Source organism: Colossoma macropomum, unplaced genomic scaffold (assembly GCF_904425465.1).
Source record: "Colossoma macropomum unplaced genomic scaffold, Colossoma_macropomum, whole genome shotgun sequence".
Taxonomy (NCBI): domain Eukaryota; kingdom Metazoa; phylum Chordata; class Actinopteri; order Characiformes; family Serrasalmidae; genus Colossoma; species Colossoma macropomum.
This window is the reverse complement of record NW_023494787.1, coordinates 38,980,573-39,004,385: the sequence shown is the minus strand read 5'-3', so window position 1 is coordinate 39,004,385 and position 23,813 is coordinate 38,980,573. Positions and strand designations below refer to the sequence as shown.

Below are 23,813 nucleotides of genomic sequence, written 5' to 3'. Positions count from 1 at the left end.
AGTCCCACAACTGACACACAAAGAGTTTTAGTCTATAAGCAGAGCCTTATTTTAGCCACACCCCTGCATTTACTGCATACTGTACCAGTATATCCCGTGTACTGCATACTGTCCGAGTATGTACTGTATACTGTACCAGTATATACTGTATACTGCGCACTGTACCAGTATATACTGTATACTGCGCACTGTACCAGTATATACTGTATACAGCAGTATGTTTTACATTTTCTACAGGTATTTTTCCTTTTATTGAATTTATGTATGCATAAAGGGCTGAAAGAGGGGCTATTAAATTGTTCAGAGCAAACTAGTCACTTATGTCAGTGGTTATGTCCTCCTGAAATGACCGCTGAATGGCAATGCATTCTCGGACACGGTTTATCACGAAGACAGCTCTGCTGGAATGTTTGGCTGGTGCAGTATGTGTAACACCTATCTTTGCTGTAGTGGAGAAATTCGTGTTGGTCATGTATTGCATATAACTTACTCCTATTGGGCCTTAACAGTAAACGAGCAGTATGTAATAGGTTTTTTTCTGAATACAACCAGTGTTTTGTGGACTAACATAACAGATATACATAACAACAACATAGTGAGTGATACATGATAGTCACCTCTGATCTTTTACCAGCAGTTTCTGGATAAAATCTTTGGCCATAGAGCTGGTGCGGCTGAAATAGTGTGGTTCAAACTCGTAGTTCATTGCCACGATGTTCTTCAGTGTCTCCTCATCGGTCTCTCCTTGAAACGGGGACAGGCCGCTCAGCCTGAATGGTTAAAGCAATACTTCACCCAAAAACCACCAATGTAACCAACAGCCCATGCAGAATAAACACATATATACACATATATACATACACACACACACACACACACACACACACATATATATATATATACATATATATATATATTTTTTTTTTCCTCAAATATGTGCAATGTATGTCAATATATGTGATGTACAGAATCAAAATTCCACATGTATTTGCTCTACATCAAGATATATTATATATTAATTGTAACAGAGGGGCTGTAGTAACAGGTGCTAAAAAGTGATGTAAAACACAATTCATTCAATACAATAAAAGTACTTCATTTAAGATGTATTTCTCTTATTGCTTATTTTAGGAGGCTGTCTTGTAACTCTGTGTTAAAACTAAACCCACCATGTGAAGGCTGTACTTTAGCCCTGAGCTGTTTATCTGTTTTAAAATGATTCTACATTACAGTCACCAAGATACTGAATAAAATAAATTAGAAACAAATTCTGTAACTCCTAAAATGAAAAAAAAAAAATCTAAGATTGCTTTTATGGCACAAAAACTATCTATCTGATTGTGGTTACAGTTCACAGATGGTGTTGCTATGGGAATACAAGTATATGACCGAAAGCACATTCTATTGAAGCTGTTTAACTACCTAAAATATCAATAGTACATTTTATCTTTTGTTAAGTTGTGCCTCGCTCTCCCCTACTAATCTTTTAAAAACATATTTTCCACATGGTGTGGTTTTCTTTTTCTATTTGTCTTTCTCTTCGAAGTCTTTCTATTTGAACAACGATATACTGGTTTAGGTTTTCAGAGACATCAAGGAAGATAATTCAATTTCAATTATTTCTTTAAGACGTCAACTTGATAATCAACATTAATCAAAATCATGCTAGAAAACATTTGCACTTTGAAATAAACACAACTGAATTTGTGTTTCAATAAATAAAAGTACTGTATATTGGCATACTTTGGGAAACACATGTAAATATGTTTCCTTTGTGCATGCGAATGCATGAAAGCCAGTAGAGATCAGATAGCATTATCAAAGTTGGATAAGGCCATTACACACGAAACATGACGCAAATAAGTGTTGAGAGTTTTTTTTTGCATTAAACCTACACATGGGACATGCCACAGCGTTCTTCTTGAATTTTGCCAACAAACGAGCAGAACATGATTTTGGAGATACAGCTCCACACAATATGAAGCAAAAGAGAATCTCATCTTTTTAATGGTTGTCAAAACATTCTTGTCGCCAGAAACAACTGTGATGGGTTCAGCGAGTTCATATCGCCTGAGAAACTTTGCAAAAAAACAAGGCCGCATTTTCGCCGTCCGAATTTGGTGTGCAAGATATCATACGTGGTATCCATGCCCTAATTAATTAATTAATGTAGAAATTCATCATGCTTGGTGTGTAAAGGCATTAACATGTCCACACTGGCATTTTGAGAGATGTATTCTTTCAAGAGAAGATTTTCTTTGTGGAGCTTTATGATTTACGGCACTTTATACTTAACGAACTATCCATGCTATCAAATGCATCCACACACACAACAGTTTAAGTCAGAATACTATTGCACATAAATTGCCAAGTATATGGTCTAAAGTACTATAACACAATGTATTCATTAATAAGATGCAAACTACTTTGCACTTTCTGTATTTTTTTAGCTCATTACATTGATTTTTACTTCTAATTAATTTTTTATTCATATTTCATCTACATATGTTATCTTGTATGGTATGTATGCTTCTGTAACACCTACATTTCCCAGCAGAGATAAATAGTAGTATCTTTTTCATAACATATCTACTAAATGGGAAGAACCCTTCGCGTTTCCTATTTCAGTTGTTCCCCATTTTCAGTTGGGGGGGGGGAGGTCTCTACACACAGCAGTGTTTCTGCTATTCAGCTACACTGACAGTCATGATCTTTAAAGGAATAGTTCAGTGAAAAATCTCATGTACAAAGCTTTCTCCTTACAATAAACACAAGTGATCAGCCAAGACATGTTTGTTGTCTAAAGTTAGCTTCTTTGGAGCTACAAGGCTAACATAGCTAAAACAGTAATGGATGTCTATGACACCCAAAATCTTTTGGCTGACGTAGACTTCTACTACACATATTACTTGTACTGCACCTTTTACTGAAGAGGCAGTCCTTAGATACCAAACATTTTTTGATCAGCTACGTTTGGGATAAGGAGAAAATAGATCTTGTTCCAAACCCTTCCTTTAACTGTATATTTTAGTTTCTTTAATCAACTCTGAGGTCTCAGAATAAGTCCCCTTATTCAAATAGAGACAGGAGGAAATTCTGGACTAATCTCTGAATTTCATGTTTAGTCTGGCATTTGCACAAATTCATCCCATGGTAGCTGACCTACAACCGTCAACAAAAGCATCTCTCGCTCAGCAGAATGCTTCACTTCTGAGAACAGCTGTTCACATTTCAATATCTGGAGTCTTTCCTTGGAATTCGGGGTGAGGTGGGAGTAGTTTGCCTGTAAGAATTTTCACTAGCAGGAACTGTATGGGGAAGAATAGGCACTTACAGAATGTAGGTGATGACGCCAATGCTCCTGAGAAAAGAAACACATGAGAGAACATTCTTTCACTTCTCACATCCTAATTGTGGAACAGGTAGGGCAGTCATAAAGCCCATGAGAGAAACTTTCTTTCAGCACAAAAAGTGAAGTGAGCCAAATACAGTCATACAGTGACAGACCTTCTGTGGTTTTGACTTCAGATTGCCTTGAATATGATACAATAAGCATAAGCATTTTAAACAGCAGCTGCCCTTTACATTGTGTGAACATTTAATGACATAAGCTAAAAGAAATGGTTTCAAATTACTTGAAACCATTATTGTGTTAATGTATTGTGTTATTGTATTGTGTATTGTGTTAATGTATTGTGTTACATTACCGTGCATTCATTTTAAGAAAGTTTTATCCTTCTGTTATCATGTTACCACTTCAGAGATACAAGACAGTAATGATACACCAGTGAGACAAAACATTACGACCACTCACAGATAAAGTAAATAGCGCTGTTTATCTTATAACAGTGGCGCATGTCACATTCTGGGATACATTAGACGGTAAGCAGACAGTCGGTTTTCGTGGTCAATGTGTTGGATTAGGGAGAAATAGGCAAATGGGCGAATCTGACAAGAGCCAAATCGTTATGCTCAGACAACTGGTTCGGAGCACCTCTAACATGGCAAGGCTTGTAGTGTGTGGAATTAACCGACAATGGTCCAAAGAGGGACAATGCACAAACCGAAAGCTCATCAATACATATCTTGTCTGAACCAATAGAAAAATTACTGCGGCACAAGTCAGAGAAATTTTTAATGATGGTTATGGGAGGAATGTGTAACACCATAGTGCATCACGTGTCCTGCAAATAGGACGACATAGCCGGAGAAAGAAAGTGCCTACAATTGGCATGTAAGCGTCAGAACTGGCCCTTGGAGCAATTGAAGAAGCTGGCTTGGTCCAATAAGTCTTGCTTATTTCTGCCTCACGTGGAGGGCCAGGTACACGTGCACTGTTTACCTGGGAAAGTGATAGCACTAAGATGCACTGTGGGAAGAAGACAAGGGAGGGAGTGTGATGCTCTGGGCAATGCTCTGCTAGGAAACCCTGGGACCAGGTATTCATGCTGACATCAATGTCACACGTGCCTACGTAACATATACATTGTTGCGGATTAGGTACACCCCTTCATGGAAATGATGTTCCCTGATGTGGCCTCTTTCAGCAGAGTAATGTGCCCTGCCACACTGCACACATTTTTGGGGAATGATTTGAGGAACATGAAGAAGAGTTAACGGTGTTTCTCTGTCCCTCCAAGTCCCCAAGATCTCAATTAGATTAAGCATCAGTGGAATGTGCTGGGACATCAGCTCTGATCCATGGTGGCTCCACCTCACAACTTACAGGACTTTTACTATTAAAGTCTTGGAGCCAGATACCACACACATGTGGGCACCTTCAAAGGTCTTGTAGACTTCATGCCGCGGCAGGACATGGAGGACCAGCAGCACATTAGACAGGTCATAATGTTTTGCTCATCTGTGAATATGTGACTACATGGCCATTATTTCTGACAATATAACAGTGTTGGCACAAAACCTTGTATATGTATTTTTGTGATTTTAAACTGCTTTTTAGCATACTTTCAAAATACCAGCTGCCAGGGATGCGGAAAGTTAGGGTCCTGAGGGGGCTTCAGCACCCCCAGATTTCAGGACTGTATAACTGCAACTGCTAAAAATGATTTAAAACATAATCTGAGCATTAAAAAAACCTTTGTGTGTGTGTTTTAGGGTGAAGTTTGTATTTCAATTTTATCTTTTATTTATATATTTTCAAACACAATTGGTTACTGTGTCAAATATCAACAATTTCATTGGTCACAGCTCAGCTCATTTGCATCAAATAGAACAATAGAAGGCAACATAAGCCTCAGCGATGTCCATGTTGCCATCTCTCGTCACATTATGACATTCTATCTGACATAATTTATCAAAAATATCAACCTAAAACTTCATACCCCAAACTCAAAACACCTTACCGCATCCCTGCCAGCTGCAGTTTACAAAGTGTGAAAATTTCATTGTGAATGGGCCAATAGTATAAGTCTGAAATAATGTGGAATCAAATCTTGCTACATTACCCTTTTTCTCAGTTGCTTAAACAATTTTGTTAATTCAGAAACCATTTTCTCAAACTAGATAACAGATTATAATAAACAGAGGCATTTTGGCCAGAAACGGCATTTTGCAAACATTCTTTTGCTTCACTAAAGAAAAGGAAACTTTTTTATCAAACTGTATGTCTGTGCTGTCTGCTTTACTATCTGCTGATACTTTACTGTAAATAATTCTAGAATGTGCCAAAGTGTGAGAATATCATATCACAGGAATCAGTGGAATCTGTTCTTTTCTCTTAAGTAGTTTTACCAGAGACAATTCAGTGCAGTGTATTGTATAAGCCCCCACAAACAAAAAAAAAAGATTTCACCCAACATATTCAGAAACAAATATATTTATTTCCTATTTGTCATTATTTGGAATCATGTTGCTTTATACAATTCTCACCTTTTTTCTGTGAGTATAGAAAAATTCAGAAACAGATGTTTCTTAATATGTTAGGTAAAATCTTTTTTTCTTTAATGGGTGGAGGGTGTGTGAAAGACATGGAACCAGATTCATAAACCTTGCATGGTAAATAAGAGCTATTCATAAAGTGAGGCAATGATTAGCGCACTGGTGTCTTTTTAACACTGGTATTTTCACCGGTGTCCTAGAAAAGAGCCCATGAAAATCCATATGCAAACGAGCACATACATAATAAAGACCCACGCCAAGTGAAGCTCCAGTTGGCCAAAGAAATGAAAACAAAGAAACAAAGAAAACCAAGTTTCAGAAACAGAGCTATGAATTTTAAGCGAAGAAGTGCTGACAAATAATAGTAAACTGTTGAATACAAATATTTACAACTTGTAATCAAGAGACAAAGTTGTATGAATCTGGCCTGTGGTGTCTAAAACCTCTTTTATCAATGCTTACATCAGCAACTGATGATGACTGATTGCTCAGTTAACAACTGTCCATTATGTAGTTCACTCAGAGCTATGAGAGCACTTTCTATAAACTGTCGCTACATGTTTTCCTTCTGCTTTACACAGATATCCAATAAATGGTTGTTGAACCCATTTTTGTTAAATGTGTTTTAGCAATTTTGAAATCTTTAACTCTGGTAGAGTCCATTGTCTGAAGGTTTTACAGTCTTAATAAACATGTTTGTCATTATATCAGTCAGTTGTACACAATGGCAGTCTTACCTGTTCCTCATCTGATTAATACTTGTCTACTGTCTTCTTTATGCATGCTTACAGGCAGCAATGGATGTATACTGAGGCAACGATTAGGCAAGTATTTGCCCCTCACTCGATTTCTTCAATTTTTGCTAATGTGTCACATTTAAATGTTTCAGATCATCCAACTAATTTTAATATAAGACAATGAGACAATGAGAGTAAAAACAAAATGCAGCTTTTAAATGATCAGTTCATTTACTGAAGATAAAAATGTGCTCAAAACCTGTATCACCCATGTGAAAAAGTATTTGCCTCCCTAAACCTGATCATTCATTGTGCCACATTGGCCATAACAACTGCAATCAAATGTTGGTGATAACTTGTGATTAGTCTTTTACCTCACTGCGAAGGAATTATGGCCACTCCTCTTTACAGAATTGTTTTAATTTGTCTGCATTGGAGGGTTTTGAGCATGAACTGCTCATGTAAGGTCTTGCCACAACATCTCAATGGGATTCAAGTCAGGACTTTGACTCGGCCACTACAAAACCTTAATTTTGTTTCTTTTGAGCCATTCAGAGGTGGACTTGCTTGTGTGCTTTGCATCATTATCCTGCTATATAACCCAAATGCACTTGAGCTTTAGGTCACAAACTGATGGGTGGACATTCTCCTTCAGGATTTTCTTATTCAGAGCACAATTCATGGTTTCATCCATTACGAAAAGTCGTCCAGGTCCTGCAGAAGCAAAGCAGCCCCAGACCATCACACTACCACCACCATGTTTGACTGTGGGTATGATGTTCTTATGGTGGAATGCGGTGTTAGCTTTACGCCAGATGTAACATATCCCAAGTTTTCCAAAAAAGATTCACCTTTGACTCATCAGTCCACAGAATATTATCACAAAAGTCTTGGGGATCATCTAGATGTTTTTTAGCAAATACAAGACTAGCCTTTGTGTTCTTTTTGGTCAGCAGTGAGTGGTTTGCACCTTGCAACTCTCCGATGGATGCCATTTTTCCCATTGTGGAATCGTGTACATTGACCTTAACTGAGGCAAGTGAGGCCTGCAGTTCCTTAGATGTTCATCTGGGTTCTTTGGTGACCTCCTTGATGAGTCGGTGATGTGCCCTTGGTGAAATTTTGGTAGGCTGGCCCCTCCACCACTGTTCCAAGTTTTCTCCCTTAATGCATAATGGCTCTCACTGTGGTTCGCTGAAGTCCCAGAGCCTTAGCAATGGCTTTGTAAGCCTTTCCAGTCTGGTAGATTTCAATGACTTTATTTTGAGTCTGCATTTGAATCTCTTTAAAACGTGGCATAATGTGCTTCACTTTGCTAGACAGGTTCTATTTAAGTGATGTTTAGATTCAGCAGGTCTGGTAGTAATCATGTCTGGGTGTGGCTAATAAAATTGAACCCAATAGAACCCAAATAGTGTGACAAACATGCAAAAATGGAAGAAATTGGGAAGGGGCAAATACTTTTTCACAGCACTGTAAATAGTGCTGTGATGGTGCAGAAAGTAGATAGAACTATGAGAGCATTTTTTAATAAGCTGTAACTACAAAATTTACCCTTATTTCACTCAGTTATCCAATGAGCTTTTGAGTTTTTGTGCGGAATCAGTTTAAAAAAAAAGTTTTTGAAAAAGTATGTGAAAAATGAGTGAAAGCGATGAGAACGTGTTAACACACTTGCAGAATGACACTTCTGCTTTGCTAAGAACGTGACAGTGAAGATTAAGTTGAGCCCAGTTCTGTTAAGTGTGTTTCAGCATCAGAAAAACACTGTAACTTCCATTAAAAGTTAGAGTGTTTTTCCTTCTACTGATTTCAGAGATGAAAGGTTTTGCCCCAATAGTGACAGTACATGTATGAGCTAAGATTAGGCATTGGAAGAACAAAGCTGTTCAAATATAAAACCATGAGTGAGTGTTCTAGATCAGACGACAGCTGGGTGCATTTTTATTGTTAGCATGAAGAGTGAAGTTCTATATTCAGCATGCATGTGGGCAGGTGTGGTCAGGTCTGAGCCTGTCAGAAATCAACCCTGAGGCATTCGAAGACAAAGTAGAGTTTCAGAAGAGCTGCAGCAGCAGCCAGTCTTTACTGTCACTGTGTGTTTGTGTGTGTGTGTGTTAGATGCAAACTATGTTTACTCACCACATATCTGCTGCTGTGCTTAGGGGTTCAAAGTTGATGATCTCAGGGGCTAGAGAGAGAGAGAGCGAGAGAATAATAGGGACAAAGAGCAAGCAAGACAGGAATAGAGAGAGAAAGACAGTCAAAGAGAGTGTGTGAGAGAGGGAGAGAGAATAGGGACAGAAAGAGAGACATAAGGAGACAAAGAGAGAGAGAGGGAGAGAGACAAAGAGCGAGAGAGAGGGAGAACAGGGACAGAGAGACATAAAAAGACGGAGAGAGAGAGAGAACAGGGTTAGAAATAGAGACATGAAGAGACAGAGAGAGAAAAAGAGAGAGTAATAGAGACAAAGAGCAAGCAAGACAAAAATAGAGAAAGATAACGAGTCAAAAAAACAAGTGAGAGACAGAAAAAAGTCAGAGGAGGACAGAGAAAGTGAGAAACAGAAAGAAAGAAAGAGAGCAAGAAACAGTGTTTGAGAAAAACAGAAAGAGAGAAACAGACAGAGAGCAAGAAACACAGAGAGAGAGACATAGAGAGATAGATAGAGAGAAATGGGGACAGAGACAGGGACAGATGGAGAGAGAGAGACAGAGAGAGAGAGATAGAGAGAGAGAGAGAGAGAGAAAACAGTTAAAGAGAGAAAGACATAATAAACATAAAATATTTGGACCATTTTTTCCATATTTTATACCATTTCTATGGGCTGATTCATCCGAGACAGAGAAAACAGTGTGTGTTTATGTGTGTGTGTGTGAGAGAGAGTAAGAGAGAGAAACAGAGAGACAGAGACAGAGAGAGAGAGAGAGAGAGAGAGAGAGAGAGAGAGACTGTGACTGCTTTTTAGTTACAAACTCTGTCGGCATTTATAAGCAAATACAGTCCCAAACTTTGACATTGCTCTGTATTATGTAACCACATTCATAACAGTAGCTCAAACATTATGAAACATATCAGTGTCACATAATCAATCTATCAGCTGACAAACTTTACACTGTACATTAGTCTGGTAACACAAACTTCATATTCCACAGCAGAGGCTCTGTCTAGTTCATGTTCAAAATGTTATCTCAGATCACCTCACTTGGTGAGACTCCAAACTCAGCTACCATGGCAACCTTATCATGCTAATTAATATTCCAGATAAGAGAGTTTGATATCACTTCACCTCCAGTTCACTTTCAGCTGCAGTATTGAATTAGAACATTTCTCACAGTGGTGCAGGCTTCGCTCTCTCAGTAAATGTGTTTTGCTGAAGCTGTGGGTTTATGTAGACAAGAGCAACACTGTGTGAGCAAGAGTGTGTGTGTGTGTTTGTGTGTGTGAGTAAGCTTGCTGTCATCGTTGATGTTCTTCAGCGAACGTTGATTGCTGCTGGGTGAGCCACAGGATGTGTGCGTGTTCGCGGCACACAGCTTTAAAGCGAGAGCAGCAGAATTAGATGGCACGTTTTTTACATAATCATCATCACCAGCCATCGAACAAAAGCCCATTTCTGTTCGTTTCTGTCCACTCATCTCTCACCCTGACCAAAAGTGCCGTGTCACTTTCTGAACTTTCACTCGTCTCCATGGAGACGACGGGGACCTGGAAATGCTGCTCTGCTCCGAAGGCAATGAAAATCAGATGCAGACACACATAATTCTGTACATGTTCTCTCCCTTAAGCGTGAAATAACAGTTGTTTTTTTCACTGGACTGCATCACTTACCAATGTACTGAGGGGTGCCACCCATGCTTTTGTACTCCTCTCCTTGTATGAAGCAGTGGGCCATGCCAAAATCGATAATCTTGATGTCTGGATTGGGGGCTCGCTTATCCGACAACATTATATTTTCAGGCTGAGGGAAGAAGAAAGATTTTAAGCATCTAAGCACACTGTTTAAAACCATTTATCTTGGCAATAAATGTATTTTTGTTTGTTAAAACACCATATACCATTAGAATAAACACAACTAAACATAAATACAGTAAAACGTAACAAGCATTTCTTATTTTGAAAAAAATAGTTGACATATTGTGAGCTAGTATGAAGAACAAAGTTTGGTTCCAGATTTCTCCTGAACGCCTCGGGCCAGCCCATGGATTTGTTAAATTCCACCATAAGCACACTTTTAATTTACCAAACCAGGTGTTGGATGGTAATCATTGTTAATACTGGGCTGCCATAAAGAGAGGTTTGGAAATGGTTAAGCAAACACTGCCATGCACTGTATGGACAAAAGTACTGGGACACCTGCACATTACACCTACAGTAGCTTTCATGACATCACATTCTAAATCTGCAGGCATTAGTATGGAGTTGTTCCCCAAGCTGTAACAGTGTCCACTCTCCTGGGAAGCTTTCTACAAAATTTTGGACTGTGTCTGTGGGAATTTTTGCCCATTCATCCAGAAGAGCATTTGTGAGGTCAGACGCTGATGTTGGACGAGAGGTCCTGGTTCACAAGCTCTGTTCTAGTTCATCTCAAAGGTGTTCGACTGGGTTGAGGTCAGGGCTCTGTGCAGGCCAGTCAAGCTCTTCCACACCAAACTCACCCATGCCTTTATGGACACTGCTTTGTGCACTGGGGCTCAGTCATGCTGAACAGAAAAGGGCCTTCCCTGAACTGTTCCCACTAAGTTGGAAGCATATAATTGTCCAAAATGTCTTGGTACGTTGAAGCATTAAGAGTTCCTTTCCCTGGAACTAAGGGGTCTAGGCCAACCCCTGAAAAATAACCCCATAACATTATCCCTTCTCCACCAAACTTTACAGCTGGCACAATGCAGTCAGGCAGGTAATGTTCCTCTGGCATTCGCCAAACCCAAACTCGTCCATCAGACTTCCAGATAGGGAAGTGTGAGTCGTTACACTTGGTGTCCAGTGGCAGTGTGTTGGCCCACGTCCGGCACTATGCATTTTGATCCTAGGCTTGAATGTAGCTGCTCGACCATGGAAACCCATTTCGTGAAGCTCCTAAAGCACAGTTCTTTTGCTGATGTTTCTTCCAGAGGCAGTTTGGAACTCTTTAGTGAGTGATTCAAGAGAGGATAGACAATTTTTATGTGCTAAGAGCTTCAGCACTTGCTAGCCTCACTCTGTGAGTTTGCATGGTCTACAGCTTTGTGGCTGAGCAGACAGGCACCGTGGTGCTTCCATTTCACAATGATAACACTTACAGTTGACATGGGCAGATCGAACAGAACAGAAATTTCACACACTCACTTGTGGCAGAGGTGGCATCTTATGACAGCGCCATGTTTAAAGTCACTGAGCTCATCAGTACGTGAGCTCATCAGTAAGACCCATTCTACTACCAGTGTTTATCTATCAAGAGTGCAAGACTGTGTGCTTATTTTTATCCTCCTGTTTGCGATGGGTGTGACAGACACACCTGAACTAAAAAATTAGAAGGGGTGTCCCAATACTTTTGTCGATTTAGTGCATGTAAATATACTACTTACTGTACTAATGTAATTTGTATTGGTAATGTTAATTGCATTTGTATTCTAATGAGTGTTTTTCTGAGCACATAAATGCTTGCTGCCCAGAAAATGTGCTTTTTAATCATTTTGAGGCGCCTACACTTTTGCACAATACTGTATATAATAAACATAAATGAATAAAAATATATATACTAGAATGCCTTTCATCTGTTGAAAAAAGATTACTTTGTAGGAGAAGGGACATAAAGGTCTTCATTATACACTGCTCAAAAAAATAAAGGGAACACTCAAATAACACATCCTAGATCTGAATGAATGAAATATTCTCATTGAATACTTTGTTCTGTACAAAGTTGAATGTGCTGACAACAAAATCACACAAAAATCATCAATGGAAATCAAATTTATTAACCAATGGAGGCCTGGATTTGGAGTCACACACAAAATTAAAGTGGAAAAACACACTACAGGCTGATCCAACTTTGATGTAATGTCCTTAAAACAAGTCAAAATGAGGCTCAGTATTGTGTGTGGCCTCCACATGCCTGTATGACCTCCCTACAATGCCTGGGCATGCTCCTGATGAGGTGGCGGATGGTCTCCTGAGGGATCTCCTCCCAGACCTGGACTAAAGCATCCGCCAACTCCTGGACAGTCTGTGGTGCAACGTGACGTTGGTGGATGGAGCGAGACATGATGTCCCAGATGTGCTCAATCGGATTCAGGCCTGGGGAACGGGCGGGCCAGTCCATAGCTTCAATGCCTTCATCTTGCAGGAACTGCTGACACACTCCAGCCACATAAGGTCTAGCACTGTCCTGCATTAGGAGGAACCCAGGGCCAACCGCACCAGCATATGGTCTCACAAGGGGTCTGAGGATCTCATCTCAGTACCTAATGGCAGTCAGGCTACCTCTGGCGAGCACATGGAGGGCTGTGCGGCCCTCCAAAGAAATGCCACCCCACACCATTACTGACCCACTGCCAAACCAGTCATGCTGAAGGATGTTGCAGGCAGCAGATCACTCTCCACGGCGTCTCCAGACTCTGTCACGTCTGTCACATGTGCTCAGTGTGAACCTGCTTTCATCTCTGAAGAGCACAGGGCGCCAGTGGCGAATTTGCCAATCCTGGTGTTCTCTGGCAAATGCCAAGCGTCCTGCACGGTGTTGGGCTGTGAGCACAACCCCCATCTGTGGACGTCGGGCCCTCATACCATCCTCATGGAGTCGGTTTCTAACCATTTGTGCAGACACATGCACATTTGTGGCCTGCTGGAGATCATTTTGCAGGGCTCTGGCAGTGCTCCTCCTGTTCCTCCTTGCACAAAGGCGGAGGTAGCAGTCCTGCTGCTGGGTTGTTGCCCTCCTACGGCCTCCCCCACGTCTCCTGGTGTACTGGCCTGTCTCCTGGTAGCGCCTCCAGGCTCTGGACACTACGCTGACAGACACAGCAAATCTTCTTGCCACAGCTCGCATTGATGTGCCATCCTGGATGAGCTGCACTACCTGAGCCACTTGTGTGGGTTGTAGAGTCCGTCTCATGCTACCACGAGTGTGAAAGCACCACCAACATTCAAAAGTGACCAAAACATCAGCCAGAAAGCATAGGTACTGAGAAGTGGTCTGTGGTCCCCACCTGCAGAACCACTCCTTTATTGAGTGTGTCTTGCTAATCGCCAATGATTTCCACCTGTTGTCTATTCCATTTGCACAACAGCATGTGAAATTGATTATCAATCAGTGTTGCTTCCTAAGTGGACAGTTTGATTTCACAAAAGTTTGATTTACTTGGAGTTATATTGTGTTGTTTAAGTGTTCCCTTTATTTTTTTGAGCAGTGTATGTTAACGTAATGTAATGTAAGTTTCTAGCATTGCTCTAGATGATATTGCAAGCTTCAAAATAATCTCTTAAGCCTTCAAAATTAAAACACTTCGCAGTTTAATTGAAAGCATGATCACAGAAAAATGAATTACTCTGTGTGAGCCGAATGCTTATTTTTCTATTATTATTAATACTACTCTCATAGGCTTTTGGTAAATGAGATCCAGAAGACTGTGGACACACCCTTTTCTGTGCCTTAGGAAACACATTCTTCACTAAACATGTTCAGATGCTGCATGCAGGTTAAATGTCTCTGATAAATAAAATGTATACGCTAATCAAAAGGAATAAGTCTTGCTTACAGCTACGTACAGGGTTGCTTCACCCTTATACAAGCTGCTATAGCTGTCATGTAGGAAACAAATAATGTCAGGGACATACAGACTTACAGCTGTAATACTTAACTATTAAGATGTAGTAAACAAATGATGTCAAACACACAGAGCTGTGAAAAAGTGCCATGATTTCTTCTATTTTTGTGTATTTGTCACACTTAAATGTTTTAAAATGTAATATGACAAAAATAACCTTAAGACAAAATACAGTTTTTACTTGATAAATAAATTTAGTGGATATTCAGGATCAGTTAAACTAGATACACCAGGACTGATTAGCATCAGTCCTTTCGAATCTAAAAATCACTGAAATAGAACCTTTTCAGCAGTATGAGAGAAGCTACAAGGTCTCAACAAGCAGCATACTATGCCATGACCAAAAGCAGCTCTGGAAAAGAGAAAGATGTATTGAAATATACATATGGAACTGCTTACAAAGCCATTTGAGATTCCAGCGAACCACAGCGAGCACCATTATCTCCAAATGGAAAAACTATTTAACAGCAGTGAATCTTCCCTAAAGCAGCTTGGCCTACCAAAATACACAGCGACAACTCATTCACGTCGTCACAAAAGAACCCAGACGAACATTTAAAGAACTGCAGGCCTCGCTCACCTCAGATAAGGTCAGCGTTCCTGATTCCAACATTAAAGAGCTCATTTCACATTTGCCAAAAAACGCCTTGATGATCCCCAAGCCATAGGAATCATTTTCCATAGACTGATGAGTTGAAAGTGGAAGGAGAATGTCCAGTCACCAATCCATGAGATGAAGCTCAAGGGCAACTGTGTTATGCAGGAAGACAATCATCCAAAGCACAAGAGCAAGTCCACCTCTGAATGGCTCAAATGAAACAAAAAGTTTTGAAGTGGCTTAGTTGAAGTCCTCTGAGATGCTGTGGCTTGACCTTAAGTGGGCAATTTACGCTCAAAGGCCCAATGTGGCTGAATAAAGCAATTCAAAAAATTCCCTGAGCAAACAACAGTAGGCCAAATTTCTCCACAGTGATGTGAAACACATATTCCAGTTATACAAAGCATTTGGTTGCAGTTGTTAAAGCTAAAGGTGGCACAACCAGTTATTAAAGGGGAACTCTACCGACTTTGCAAAATTACTTAACCATTCAATGATTTAGATGTAAACAAAATCATTCAGAGTGGTTTGTTGGGAAACACGCCTTTCCAGAGAAATTTACAAAGTCAGAATTGTTCACCTTTATAGTACTAGGAACCAGACATCTGAAGCACCTAATTGCTCTAAAAGCTAAATCCTGTTAAGTTATTACATGAAATGGTTATGAATGCATCGTTTGCTGGGACATAGTTTTGTGATAGTTTTGTTATAAAGTTTTGGCCTAAAATGTATTTTTAATGTAAACTTTTACTCCAGGATTACTTCTGTATTTCCTCTCAAAACCACATTCTCAACTGAGATCAATGCGCAAGCTAACATGCTTTTGTTATTACTAGCCTGTAGCTACAGCCGTTCAAAATGGCTAACGCCACTCTGAATGATTTAATTTACATCTAAACCATTAAATGATTAATTAATTTTGCTAAATCGATGGAGTTCACCTTGAAGTCTAGGAGGGGGCAATGATTTTTTTGTAAAGGTGATATAGGTGTTACAAAACGTTTTCCTTCAACAAATGAAATGATCATTTAAAATTTTATGCGTTTCATGTTTTCTTTGTTTCCTTATACTTTGTATGATAATCTGAAACCATTTATTGTGACAAATATGCAAAAAAACAGTAAATTAAATACTTTTTCACAGCACTGTAAATGTAATATTTAGTCATATTTTAGCCAAAGCAGAAATTATGAACTGCATGAAAATGAGGTGCATCAGGTGTGTTTAATGAGGCAGAATGTCTGCAGTGCTGTGATCTGGGCTGGAGTCTGACACATGGTACATGCATCAATACCTCACAATGTTAGCCTATTCACAATGTACCTTTAAGTCAAAGTGGCCGATGTGTTTGCTGTGCATGTAGCTCACTCCCTCTAGAATCTGCATCAGGAACTCAATGGCCTCCGTCTCAGTCAGGCTCTCCTTCTCAGCAATGAAGTCAAAGAGTTCACCACCTTTAATGCTACATGCGAAAAAGTCACAGAAGACAAACAGTGAATACATGCTTGAAACCAGAGAGAACACAAGTGGTGTATTTTATTCATTGTTTATCTAAAGCAGCGATCGCTAAACCACTTCCTGGAGATCTACTTTCAGACAAGGTTAAGTTCTAATCTTAGTACTCCACTGAGCCACACCTGCTTATCAGTAATGCATTCCCAGAGCAGGGCTGTGGTCCAGGTGGGCACATCTAGACCGCTACGCCATCCTAGGCTGGCCCTATCAGAAGGTTCCTTATACAGCTGAGAAAAGCAGCCTGGCAGTTTTCGAGGACTCAACCAGAAAATCCTTCACAGGAGTAAACTGAATGCAGGTGCACCTGCTTTCAGTGAGTTGAGCAGTTTTTAGCTGCAGGACAGCGTTTCATTACAAATTGTTTTTCCTGCCACATATTACATCATTCACAACGTTCTGCTTTTCATTCACATCAGCAGCATTTTCTTCTTTCTGATGGCAGGGGTAGACCAGTACATTTTGGACTGTTCTATACAAACAAGGAGGCTTTGTAGTCCTACCAAGGACCCACCCTTCTCAGCTGCACCCTAGGTTTTGGAACAGCTTTTTAACCTGTTTAATCCATCATTGTGCTGGCACAGTGAAATCTAATTCTCAGTCTAATTCTTAAATTTACTGTATTAACTCCAATGTTGCTTGTTTTTGTGAGTGTGTTGAAAACGTGTTAAAAGTTTTTTCTCCACTATTTTAGAGTGTTTTTCTCCAATATTTTAGTGTTTTGTCTCTAATATTTTAGAGTATTTTTTCTTGAATATTTCAGCAAGGTTTTGTCTCCAATATTTTGTTTTTTCCAATATTTTAGTGTTTTTACTCCAATATTTTAGATTGTTGTATTTTTTCCAATATTTTTGTTTTTTCTCCAACATTTTAGTGTTATTTCTCCAACATTTCAGTGTTTTGCCTCCAATATTTTACTGTTTTTCCAATATTTTAGTGTTTTTTCTCCAATATTTCATAGTGTTTTTCACCTATATTTCAGTGTTTTTCTCCAATATTTTAGAATGTTTTTTCTCCAATTTTTTAAAGTGTTTTTCTCCAATATTTTAAAGTGTTTTTCTCCAATATTTTAGATTGCTTTTTTCTCCAATATTTAAGCATTTTTCTCAAATATTTTAGCCTGTTATTTCTCCAATATCTTCTACATAGTGCAGATTTAACAAGAATATTTCATTTCATTTATTCATTCAATTAATTTCATTTATTTCTGACACCAATGCAGTGCCGGAAGTCACATTTCTTGTGGAAATAGCTGTGCTGCACGAAGCAATCTTGGCATGAAGGAGTTAAAAGAGCTGTAATTGTAAGATTATGACTGGTAAAAGACTAGCTCAGTTTCTAACACTTCTAAAACGTTTGCCTAACATACCTTTCAACATAAATTCTTGATGACATCACTTTGGCAAACACTACATGTTACATACCACCAGCCGTTAAACACCAACATCAAACTAGAGTCCATGGAGTGGAACCATATGGCAGTAACATTGTAAAACAGCCATGCCTAGGCTGGGATTAAAGCTGGAACGCTAAACATTGTGCTTTGATCCATGGGCAATGCTGATTAACATCATTTTTACTTGGCTCTCATCAAAGTAATCTTCTGTTAATGGGCTGAGCTCTTATTCATCCTTTCTTTTCTCCGTGCCTTCATCTTTCTTGCTTATCAGTGAGCTGCTATTCATCATCCACACTCCCGAGTTCCTGTTTATCTCCTGCTGTCTCCTCACGTCACACATACACAAACACACACACACACACACACACACACACACACACATATTCACACACACACAAACTTACAGCTCTATGATTAGGACCACCTCAGCCCTGCTCTCGAAAACATCTTTGAGGGCCATGATGTTTTGGTGCTGTAGGCTCTGCAGGATCTCCACCTCTTTCTCCACGCTCTTCCTCTCCAGGCCGAGACGGCTTCCCACACCTCGTTTCAGCTTTAGAAACTTTCCAGCCCACAGGATGCCCGTAGCCCGCTCACGCACCTCTCGCACCTGCCCGAAATGACCACTGGGGTGGTGATAAAGGAACATCAGAGTGTTAACCTTATTGAACTGAGTGTATCTTCAGCAATCCATTCTGAGAATTTGGCAATCGCTCCTTAAACTCATTTAAATCTGCTGCAGAAGGAGTCATGGCATGCGCACATCCATGTTGGCCAGGGTGAAATGTATCAGCATGGTGATTCGGTGCTTTTAATATGTGTTAAAGATGCACAGGGCTTCTTTCAGGATGAGCCAAAAGCTCATTCAGAGCGCAATTTAGAGGAGTAAGTGCTTATTACCATTCTGTTTGATCAGAGTAACGATAAAACACTACTCATGTGGGACTAATCCTCTTATTCATGTGCTTGCTTGTTTTAAATGTAGTTTATAAGACAAACTGAATACAAATCTACAAATTTTCAGCTTTTTGAGATTATGCCCTTCATATATCAGATAAACGTAACAGCATTAAGAAATGATCAGTTATTAAAAGAGAAGAGAAGACTAAACAGAAGAAATAGCCATGTTTTAGCGGCGGACTAAATTAAAATTTCCCCTTAACACCTTGTGCCATTGTTACTATTCAATTATAAATCTTGAGATATTATTTATTCACTGTCATTAAAGTAATGCATATTTTCTATAGTTCTAAGAGGAATTAAAAATTTGGACCCACATGTGGGTTCCTGAGGGTAAAAGAGGTTAAGAAAGAAACTAAACAGTTCTATACACTGTAAACCCTATATCGAGTAATGGTCTTAAAATCCTATTCCCTAAGGTAGGGGTGCTCAACTCTGGTCCAGGAGGGCCGGTGTCCAGCAGAGAAAGGAAATCACCTAACTATGCTGGATACCAGCCCTCCAGGACCAGAGCTGAGCAGCCTTGCCTTAAGCTTTTGTTCCAGTTAATCAGCAGCTAATTGGTAGGAACAAAAGTTTGGGCCCACACAGGCCTTCCATAGACAGCATATGACTATTAAAACTCCTTACCTGCCCAGTACCTCTCCGATTTCATAAAGATCCTCAACATTATCCACCTTAAAAACAGCCATCCTGCCTCTGCCTTTCTCCCCCGCCTTTTTTCCTCAGACTTCAGTGATCACAGCGTAGGCCACAGCATTGTTCAGTCCAGATCTGAAAGACAGAGAGGAGTTTTTGACCTTGTTTCTTCTTAACGTTAAAGGTCTTAGCAGTAAAAATGGATAGCAGGGCCCAAAATTAAATAGACATTGAGCATTTAGTCTAATAGACTAGAATAATGAAGCTACTAATTGCATTTAGTTATTTATTTGTTTATGTATTTATATTTTCTTGTGTGTTCATTATAAGAGAATTATAATAAAAACTGTACACATTTCTGAAAGTGGAAATTTAGACAATATAGCTAATGAGTCCATATAGGTTTATGCATTGTTTTGTTTATCTGAATGTACTATGTATGTAAATGTACTGGGTAATTAATTTCCTAATAACATACAGCAAAATTAAAAACTTCCATTTAAAGCTCACATGTGAACTAAAGTTTTAAGCTTCATAGTCCCATGTTTTCAGATACCTCAGACCTTTTTTATCAGGGGTCAGAGTGGATTAGTTGACTTAGGCCTTTCCATCAACAAAGAAAATTCTTAGTCGGGAACCTCCCTACTTTATGACCAAACAAAGCGTCCTGCTCTTAACTTGTGTGCATGTCTTTGAGTTCTCATAAGCTGAGCATTTGGGAGTGCTATTGATTTGACATTTTCTTCAACACACAGGCGAGATTATGCATGTCTTGCGTAACTCAGAGCATGAAACCAAAACCAAATTGTTTAGCACATGAGCCAACTTTTGTCAAAGCCACCACTTCATTACGAAGTGGAACAAGAGTGCAGAGCGCACAAACCAAGACCAGGCAGAAACATTAGCAAAGCCCAGGACAGTTCGTTTCCCATGCAACACAGAGGGTGTTAGCCAACACTTACATAACATGCCCCTTTCCCACATGCACGCATACTTCTGTAATTAGTTTTCAAATGACTGAAATGCTTTCTCTTCATTATTGTGAGCATAAAAACAGAGAGGTCTGAAAAGACAACAAAGAGAGTAAATAAGGGGACAGAGGGGGAGGACAGAGTGCCAGTGCTCTGAAAAGAAAAGACACACTGTTAGATACACAATGAACAGACAGAAGTTGTACAGAGAGACCTGAGATGAGCAGCTGATTGTAAAAGCTAAAAAGCTGAAAGGGAATCTATGTCTGTAGACCTGTATATGAAGATATCCATCTATCAGCCCAACAATTCATTATGTATACAATTCATAAGTAGAACTTGAGGACATATTGGCTTCATTATTATTAAATGAACAACTTACAAAATCTCTGTAATACCGTCTAAGCAATCAGTTCTTGGCCTATAAGACTGTACTGGTCCAAAATCCATGTATTAGACATTTCTTTGATTACATACCCGAATATACAGAGTGTATTAGTGGAATTACACAACATATACAATGTCAGTAAATCTTCTATACACTAACCAGCCACTTCATTAAGTACACCTCCTTGTATCTACACTTGTCCATTATATTAGCTCCACTTACCACACAGGAACACTTTGTAGTTCTACAGTTACAGACTGTAGTCCATCTGTGTCTCTACATACGTTGTTATCCCCCTTTTACCCTGATCTTCAATGGTCAGGACCCCCACTAGACCACCACATAGCAGGCATTATTTAGGCACAGTGGTGGCGTGTTTGTGTGTGTTGTGTACAAGTGAATCAGACACAGCAGCTTGTGGTTGTACTGAATCTTTAGGCCTTATCTTGTGCTGTCACTAATTCAGAAGTGTCAATGACCAAACACTTTGTTTGTATACATATGTGAGAAGATAAGTTAATACAGTGCCCTCCACAAATACTGGCACCCCTGGTAATCATGAGCAAAATGAGCTGTAAAAATATTCCTAATTATTCATTCTTTTCTTTTTTTCATCATCTTTCATTCAAAATATGAACGCAAATCTAACTTTTTATTTAAGGCATAATAATTGAAAAAAAAACTGAGCTAACACTTTATTTGGATAGTCCACTTTAGACACTTTGTAAAAACTTAATTTGCTTTCAAATTACATTCAACTAAATATTACCTGGCTCTAATCCGAATCCGAATCCTAACCCTGACCTTAACCTCAACCCAAAACCTAAAACCAACCCTCACCCTGGTTTCTAGCCCAAATACTGGTCTACACCCTAACCCTAACCCCACCACTGTTCAGAATCAACAGAGTTTCTACAGATAGTTTGTTAATAATTGAATTTAAACATCTGTAGAAAACCTAAAGGGGACTATAGTGGACTATCCAAATAAAGTGAGCCCAAAACTAGTCTCAACAAATCCTGTCATGAAATGAATATTTTTCTTAAATGTATGTGTGCCACAATTGTTGGCACCCCTGGAAATTCTTAAGAGTGAAATCTAATTGAAGTATAAGCCCTTTAAAGTTCACCTAAGTGATTAGGAACACTTAAACGATCAGTCATGACTTCCTGTTTTACTGGAGAATATATATGAGATGAAACACAAGCCAAGTTCCCTCAGTCATCCATCGTTGTGAGAAAGACCTGAGAATACAGCAGTGATGTATGACTAAAGGTTGCTGAGCTGCAAAAATCAGGAAATAGTATAATAGTATATAGTAAACAGTTGAAAATACCCATTTCCACTATCAGCTCAATAATTAAGAAGTTTTAAGTCTGAGAGGAAGAGGATGTATGTCCATACTGACCTCATACATGGTGAGGAGGAAGATTCGAGTGGACAAAGAATCTCTAAGGATCACAGATGCGGAAATTGCAGAAATCAGTTAAGTCTGAACGTCTCCCAAACCACAATCAAACATCATCTACATAAGCACAAGTTGTTTAGGAGAGTTGCCAGAACAAAGCCTCTGCTGTCAAGGGCCAACAATCTCAAGCTCCTACAGTTTGCCAGACGTTTGGATGGCAACACAGACTCAATGAAGTACCAGCAGAAATAAAATCAAAACCTGACTGCCTCGGCCAGGAAGCTTAAACTGGGCCATAGCCTGAATCTTCCAGCAGGACAACGATCCAAAGCAGACCTCAAAATCAACACAAAAATGGTTTACTGACCACAGAATCAAGGTTTTTCCATGTCATGCCAGGCCCCTGACCGAAACCCCATAGAAAACCTGTGGGATGAGCTAAAGAGGGGAGTCCAGAGTCTGGAGAGATTCTGTATGGAGGAATGGTCTCAGATCCTTTGTCATGTGTTCTCCAGTCTCATTAAAGAGTAACTCCACCCCACTATTTTCACCCCTGGTTCAACTTTGAAAAATGCTCAAAAATGGTAGGGGCATGTTGGGAGAGGCACTGCATTGATCTATGGGTTTTCAGAGTTAGCATATGTTAGCTACCAGAAAATATGGAGAGTGACAGAATCAACTGGCACTTGTGCAACTGAGAGTCTTACGAGGCTGACGATTTTTCTCTGCTACCATCCCCTTCTTCAACAAGGGAAGGTGTTTCTGTTTAGGCCATGCGTCTTGAGCCTTAACAGCTATCAGCCACTGACTCAAGCCACCGAAGAGTTAACGTAGTGCCAGAAAATGATTAGCAGCGAGGGGGAGAGGGGTCTGAATGGTAGAACATTCAGTCGCAGACTGCATCACTGGTCAGCCAAGGTTTGCTGCAGTGGCCCTAAATGCTTACGTTCTGCAAGCTGTTCATAGCACATACCAGTGTTATATCCGATTCAGTTCTCACTCAAATTCACGTTTCCCTTCATAAATTGAACTCTCGGGCGCTCTCACTCCCTAAACAAAAATCAACGGCAAGCAACACCGGAACTACAGAAAGCAGGAAAAAAGTTCGAGAAAGGCTGTACGGACGAAAGGTTGACAGTCTTCCATTTAACGTTGACCTTTCCTGAACTGTTTCGCTTTCTGTAGTTCCAGTGTTGCTTGTCATTGATTTCTGTTCAGTGAGTCACGTGCCCGAGAGTTTGAGCTGTGAAGGGAAACGTGAATCCTCACTTAATCAGTCCAGCATCTTTATTACAAACTAAGCTTAGATTAATTGGGTTATTTACAGTTGGTACAGACAGCTGGCATATCACAGCCTTGTGAGGTGGTGCTGGGGGTATTTAGCTCAGCGCTTGAGTGTGGTGATCTCCTTGCTCCAGGGTCCTAGGCTTTCATATTTATGAGTGCGGTGCGAGTAGGGCATCATCAGGGGCGGTAACGTTGTCTGACTGATTTGCA

The 23,813-nt window shown here is 39.7% G+C and overlaps 1 protein-coding gene across 2 annotated transcripts in view; it reads right to left on the bottom strand.

Moving 5' to 3' along the window:
* The window catches only part of si:dkey-240h12.4 (death-associated protein kinase 2), a 46,939-nt gene that overhangs the window by 11,124 nt on the left and 12,002 nt on the right, over nt 1–23,813 (bottom strand). For both annotated transcript variants that reach the window (XM_036567276.1, XM_036567277.1), the window contains exons 2-8: nt 19,541–19,684; nt 18,355–18,576; nt 16,363–16,501; nt 10,468–10,597; nt 8,778–8,826; nt 3,335–3,361; nt 618–770 (exon numbers count right to left, since the gene is read on the bottom strand). In XM_036567276.1, coding sequence (XP_036423169.1) covers nt 618–770; nt 3,335–3,361; nt 8,778–8,826; nt 10,468–10,597; nt 16,363–16,501; nt 18,355–18,576; nt 19,541–19,602 — 782 coding nt within the window. In that variant the 5' untranslated portion in view covers nt 19,603–19,684. The remainder of the gene's footprint in view (nt 1–617; nt 771–3,334; nt 3,362–8,777; nt 8,827–10,467; nt 10,598–16,362; nt 16,502–18,354; nt 18,577–19,540; nt 19,685–23,813) is intronic.